This window comes from Melospiza georgiana, chromosome 4, assembly GCF_028018845.1.
Source record: "Melospiza georgiana isolate bMelGeo1 chromosome 4, bMelGeo1.pri, whole genome shotgun sequence".
Classification (NCBI taxonomy): Eukaryota; Metazoa; Chordata; class Aves; order Passeriformes; family Passerellidae; genus Melospiza; species Melospiza georgiana.
In genome coordinates, this window is record NC_080433.1 from 19,551,880 (window position 1) to 19,558,020 (window position 6,141).

General features: G+C 56.5%; 1 protein-coding gene across 2 annotated transcripts in view; it reads left to right on the plus strand.

Moving 5' to 3' along the window:
* The window catches only part of DENND2A (DENN domain containing 2A), a 58,027-nt gene extending 56,580 nt beyond the window's left edge, over positions 1 to 1,447 (plus strand). For both annotated transcript variants that reach the window (XM_058023078.1, XM_058023079.1), the window contains exon 20: positions 766 to 1,447. In XM_058023078.1, the coding sequence (XP_057879061.1) occupies positions 766 to 797 (32 nt within the window). In that variant the 3' untranslated portion in view covers positions 798 to 1,447. The remainder of the gene's footprint in view (positions 1 to 765) is intronic.
* The last annotated feature ends 4,694 nt before the right edge of the window (positions 1,448 to 6,141 follow it).

The window sequence follows — 6,141 nt, forward strand, 5'->3', positions numbered from 1 at the left end:
CAGAAAAACCCTTGGCTTCCCAAGGGCTGGGCTTCTTGTTGCCTTGCTGCCCAGGAGTGACAGAGCTGGTGACTAAGTGTGGCATCCAGTGCCTGGCCATGTATCCCTGTGCTGGCACACTGTTGGCTGTGGCCCTGGTTAGTCACTGTCTGGAGGCTGGTGGAGAACCAAAGGTTGGGCCATGAGCTGTATCCATGTCTTCTAAAGGAGACAGGTGGGTCTGAGGAGGCAGTGGAGCAGCCAGGGACTTGGGCATGGTGGATGCAGGTCCTGATGGGGGCATTGACAGAGATTTGATTGCCTTCAGGTTTGCCCTTAGGGATCAGCAGTGGGAACTGCCCAGGGGTATTCTAAGAGTCAATCTATTTTCCACTGTAAGGGGAACTAACTAAGAGCTCCAGACTGAGGTGGGAAGTCTTTGATAAGACATCAGACACTGGCTGAGTTTGATCAGGTCTAAAGATCACATCCCTGGTCCTCTTGTCTGTTCTTGGCCGGTTAAGAGCAGCAGTGCCTGAGGGGCTGGTGTGCCCTGGACAAATGGGCTCTGGAGGGTGTGCCTGGGAGCTTGCAGGGTCTCAGCCTGCAGCACTGCTCCCAGGGAATGGGCAGAGCTCTGCAGGCCCCTGCTTCCAGCTTTGCAGAGCAGCTGGCTGTGGACAAGGAGCCAGGGATGGCAGCACTGCACAGGACAGAGGTGGTGGGAAATGACCTTGTTTTGCCTGTTGCTGTGGAGAGTCCATTTTCTTTTCTCTGTCTCTTCAGGCAGCAAAATGAAATTCCTCCACAAAAAGTAAGAGCGAAGCACATCCTCATTCCACAGAAGAGAATGGCTTTACCACTTAGCAGCAATAAATCAGACTCCTCAACCATTCCCATTAAGCCAGCAGCCTTGGGCACAGCTGCACAGAGCCGTGGTGCTGCAGGAAGGTGGGATGGCTGCAGGTGCCAGGACAGGCTTCTGGATGTCTACAGTAGCAAGCACTGGACCAAGCACTCTCTCTGAACTCTGCACTAGCACGTTGCAGGCATCCCCATGGATTGGATCTCTTAGCTAGCCAATTCTTTATTTGGTTGTATTTTTCTATTTATATTGAGGTTAGAACAGTTATTAACCGATGACTCTTGCCCTGCCTCCTCTCTGCCTGGTGCTGCAGGAGGCCAAATGGGGATTCCCATGGGACTGAGCAGGCAAAGAGGGTGTGGAAGGGAAGGACAGAGATGTCTGCAAGTAGGTCTCTGCAAAGCAAGGACACTGAGGGCTGCAGGGATGATGTGGACTGACCAGGAGGAGCTTCCAAGCAAGTGAAAAGGGTGAGGGGGAACCACTAAACCTACTGAGGACTTGATGGGCCAGCCAGCTCCCTGGGTAGCTGTACTGGGGAGTCTTGGCACGAGGAGAGGCCTTTCCTCATGCAGTGTAATTAAAAGCCAGTTGTGTAAAAGGCATGTGGATCCATGGTGTTTTCATGGAAAGGGATGAGCTGTGCATTCCCACCGTCCCACCTAGTGCCAAGCCTGAGCCAGAGGGGACATCAGGCAGCTGGACCCTTGCCTTGGCCAGGCCCTCAGCTTCCCTGTGAGTCTCAATCTCCCACCTGGCAGCTTTCCAGGAGAGCCCAAGGTGGAGCTACCTGCAGGATCTTGTCTGGGAGAGCTTCCCAAAGGTCAGATGGGCTCTCCTCTGCTGTCGTGGGTGTTGCTGCTGGGAGCCCAGCTGGGAACAGGCAAGGGCAGAGTGTCTGCTGCTGCTGCCTTCTGTGCCCCTGCCCGGGCAGGAGGTGGGGCCTCCTGCTCCCCTCTCCTCTCCCTGTGGGGACCTCCTTCAGTGAGGAGCTGTCAGGGGAGGGGAGTGGAGCTGGAGGCAGGGTGAGGGCTTTTCTCCAGCTGGTGTGGAGACTGTTACACTTGCAGTGCTTGTGAGGGTGAGGGCACCTGGAGCATCCTTGCGTCTGCTCTTGGGAGGAGAGTCTCTGTCCCAGCTGCTGTGGGGCTGCAGGCTGAAAGCTGCATGTGGGTACCTTTGCTGCAGCTGGGCTGGGCTGGGCTGCACAGGACTCTCAGAGGCTTTGAAAATGATCCCTGTGGTCCATGGGCCTTGCCAGGTGAGAGGACCTTTCTGACCAGCACTGGGGTTCAGAAGATCTCACCTGCATTCCACACCAGAGCAGAGCAGTGGGTCCAGTGCTGCTCTGTGAAGCTTTTGAAGCCATGCAACCAGGTAGGTTGGGCAAATGGCTCTGGGTGGCCCTGCTTGAGCAGGGGCATGGCCCAGGTGACCCCCATAGGTCCCTTCCCACCCCAGCCTCTCTGTGGTGAGCACAGTAAAGGCTGGACAGCTGTGGTGTCACACCAGGCAGGAGGCAGCCCCTGCAGCTCTGTGCTCCCCAAACCTCTGTGCAGGGACAGAGGAAGCAACAATAGAGGGGCTTAGAGAAGCCAGCAGCATTTACTCCCCTTCCCCACCCAGAGTCAGGCTCCCTCAGAGGTGACCAGGTGTGGGGGCTGGCCCTTGGGTATGTGAACAAAACTGGTGCCACTTCAGTCACAGGAGCTGGTGGTGGCTCATTGGAGGGAACTGCAGTGGGGTTCAAGGCTTTGATTCTTGTTTTAGAAGGGTTTTAAATGGAAACATTATGAAGCTTTGCAAAGCTGGGGTCACCCCCACACGTGCAAAGGTGGCCAGGATGCCTGCAAAGCTCTGTGGGATGCTAAATAAAGCTGATGTGTGGCTCAGCTCCAGCCTTCAGAAGCAGGTCTCCTACATGGTCCCACACTGCCAAGGCTGCTCCTGGGGACTCCACATTCCTCTCCTTAGTGATGTTTTCAGCAGCCTGGGACTTGGTCTTCCTTGGCAGGAGCTGTGGTGAGGAGCAGGGAGGGGTCCCAGGCTGCCCAACACTTAGCTCAGCTTGAATTGGTGTGGGAGCATGCTGAGATGCTGGCAGCTTTTACTGCACTATCCTAATGGCTCAAATTAAGAAGGGCTGTGAAATAGCCCTGTTTGCCTCGTTGGGGGGCTCCAAGGGGGCTCTGCCAGCACAGGACTCCATGACCACTCAGTGCATTTATTGGCTGCTCTCAGGAAAGTGGGAATCAAGCCTACATAGTGCACAAAACCCAAAGGGGGTGTTAAAAAAGCAGCAGCAAGAGAAGTACAATGAAAGAAGCATTAACAACTGTGTCATTAAGGATTTAAAATGAAACTTGGACAGGAAGTGTTGATCTCCAGCTGCAGGACAACCTCTTCAGCTTTAGTTTGAGCTGTGCTGCTCCAAGATGAGCTTGACTCTCCATCTAAGGGCTCTGTATGCTTTGGAGGAAGCCACCTGTAAGGAAAAGCCATAAGACCATCTGTGCTGGGTGTGCCCATGGGTCTGTGTGTCCTCCTGTGGAGGCTGCCAGCAGCAGGTGACCAGAGAGGACTGAGCAGAGCTCATTCACTGGGGTATGTAGCCCTATATACACACACTCTGTACTGTACACAAACATTAAACTTGCCCACTTCACCTGCCAGGGGTTTCCTGCACCAGAGTTGGGTCTCTGTGTTTAGTGGCCTTGGGTGAGTTTGGGCTCCATGACCATGTGTACATGGGTGTAGGCAAAGGTGCTGAGGGAAGAGGCCAATCTGGGGGCAGGATGGATGTACCAAAGGGTGCTTGAGAATCAGGACACTGGTTAAACATTAAAAGCTGTGATCTCTACTACCTGACAGCTCCTGCCTGATTAAACAGCTCTCACACACCAATGTGAGGAGCTCTGTAGGGCCCGTGATGTGCAGGACTGCACTTGCTCACTCCCAAGCTACTGGCTAAATCCCGGGCTCTGTACCCATCCTTGGTTTACAGCACAGGCTGTTGGTGTCCTGCAACAGCTCAGGACACCTGTGAAATCCCAGCCCTCCCTGAAACTTTTGGGAATGTCCCATCCACCATGCAGTTGTTGATTCTGTATGTGGCAGGATGGACAGACAGCCCTGGGCAGTCAGGAGACCAGACCCAGCCCTGCACGGGGCAGCCAGACTCGGGCTTGGAGTGCAGCAGCCAAGGGGGTGTGTTTGCACTTTGCTGCACGTGGGGATCCCTGGTGCCCATTGCCAGGAGATGAGAACTCACCTCTCTGCCTGGAGACGGATTTCAGGTGGCAGGTGGCAGCAGGCAGCTTGCAGGTGTAGAGCCCCAGGCAGCCCCCGCAGTCAGAGGGCTTCTGGCAGGGCCGGGACTGGATGCTGGGGCAGGAGTGCTGCAGGGAGAAGGGAAGGGGTGGCTGCAATGCCCGTGGCAGCCAGGACCAGCCCAGTCACAGCTGCATCATCACTCTGCAGTCACAGCACAAGCAGCTCGCCAGGGTCTAGAGCAGCAGCTTCACTGCAAGGAGCTGGAGCAGCTGGGGCCCAAGGAAGTGCTCCAGGGGCAGTTCATTACTGGTTTTGGCTGGAAGCACTCTAAGCTGGCCACCACAGCCACAACACAGCCCTGAGTGCCTCTGCCCTTTTGCTGTGGTGGCACCTGCCCCAGTGGCATCTGGCACAGCATCACCCAGCACTTGTGGTTAAGGCAAGGTCTACTTGTGCACCACCAAAGTATGGTTTGGGTTTGCTAAAGGAGAAGTTGGTTATTTGTGGGTGCTGTGCTGAGCCTGCGGAGCAGATTTCCCATGGGCAGAGAAGGGCTGTGCCTCCCTCAGGGCAGTGCTGAGAGGAGCTGTCCCCAGCAGGGCATCAGGGCATGGTGCCCCCATTGCAGAGCTGGCAGAGCTCTGTTGGCACTGTGAAGAATGAACAAGAATGAACACTGCGGGGAGTGTTCCCCTCCTGTTCCTGAACCCGGCTGGGGCTGGGGCTGGAGCAGGACTGTCCCTGCACCTCTGGGGACAGCACATGGGGACAACTGCAGCCAGACCTGCACTGTCCTCCTGAGCTGCTCACAGCCATCAGCTCTGCTCTAAGCCTTGCCAGGTACCAGCTGGGATCTGGGGGTGTCCCTGCCCCACTCCCTTCCCAGCACCCAGACCCACACTCTATTGAGAAGCCATGTTGTGACTGGCATCTTTACATGCATCTTAAGAGGAATGGCCTCGAAAACACCTTTTCTACCTGGTGTTTGCAGGATCATGGCATGCTCAGCATGTGCTGCTGTCCTGTCTGACCCTGACTGGTGCCCCTCTCACCCTGCAAGCCCCAGCCCAAACCCTCTCCCTCGCTGTGCTTACCGTGTCGCTGTTGAACTTCCCGTAGTCCTTCAGGTGCTGGCTCAGCCTGGCCGTCCTGCTGCGGGAGGGCTGCAGGGGGAGCCTCCAGCGCTTGCCAGGGGCAACCTGCTCCCCACTGCCCAGCAGAGCCCCGGCCATGGCCTTGCTGAGGGACCTGGAGCTGGGGTGTGCCTCTCTCATCACTTTCCACGCACTGGCCAGAGGGTGGGTCCTCCTCTCTGAGCCCTGCCCAGGCAGCTTGTCCCCTCCATGTCCAGGTGGCCAAGGGGCTTCTCCAGGGAGCCCAGCCTCTGCCTGCCTCTGCAGGGTGCCAGCCTGGCTCCCCAGTACGCCAGACAGTGCTGGGACTGGGCAGAGCAGCACCAGGAGGAGCGTGGTGACTGCCAGTGCCTGGACTTTCATCCTCAGGTCCTGCCTTTGCTCAGGGTCCTCCTGCCTGGACAAGGCTGTAGGAGTCAGTAGCAGAGGTGGAAGCTGCTGCTTTCCCCTGACTCTGGATGCAGCCAAGGTAATTTTTATAGTGCAGGGACTTACCCTGGGGGCACAGCCCTTTTCCCCCGCCCCTGCTGTGTCCCACCTCCAGCTTGTGAGCAAACCCAGCTGCTTACGTGGGCCCCAGTACCCCTCCTGTGTGTTCCCAAACATCCCAGCACCCTTCTGCCACAGCCAGCCTGTCCCTGCTCAGGTACACACATGGGTGCATGGCATCTAGCACAGAATCCTTCAGCTGAACCACAGCTGCAAACAAGGTTTCAGTAAAGGAGAGCTGATGGCAAATGTCTGTGTGTCTGATGGGAAGGTGGGAAGGAGTTGCTATGAGGCTGGTGGAGTAGCCTCAGGTGGAGGAAAGGCACCCAGTTAATGCCTCCATGCATTCCAGTGGGAGCTCACTGGTTAAACAGCAGAGCCCACCCAGGAGAGTGGTGTTAG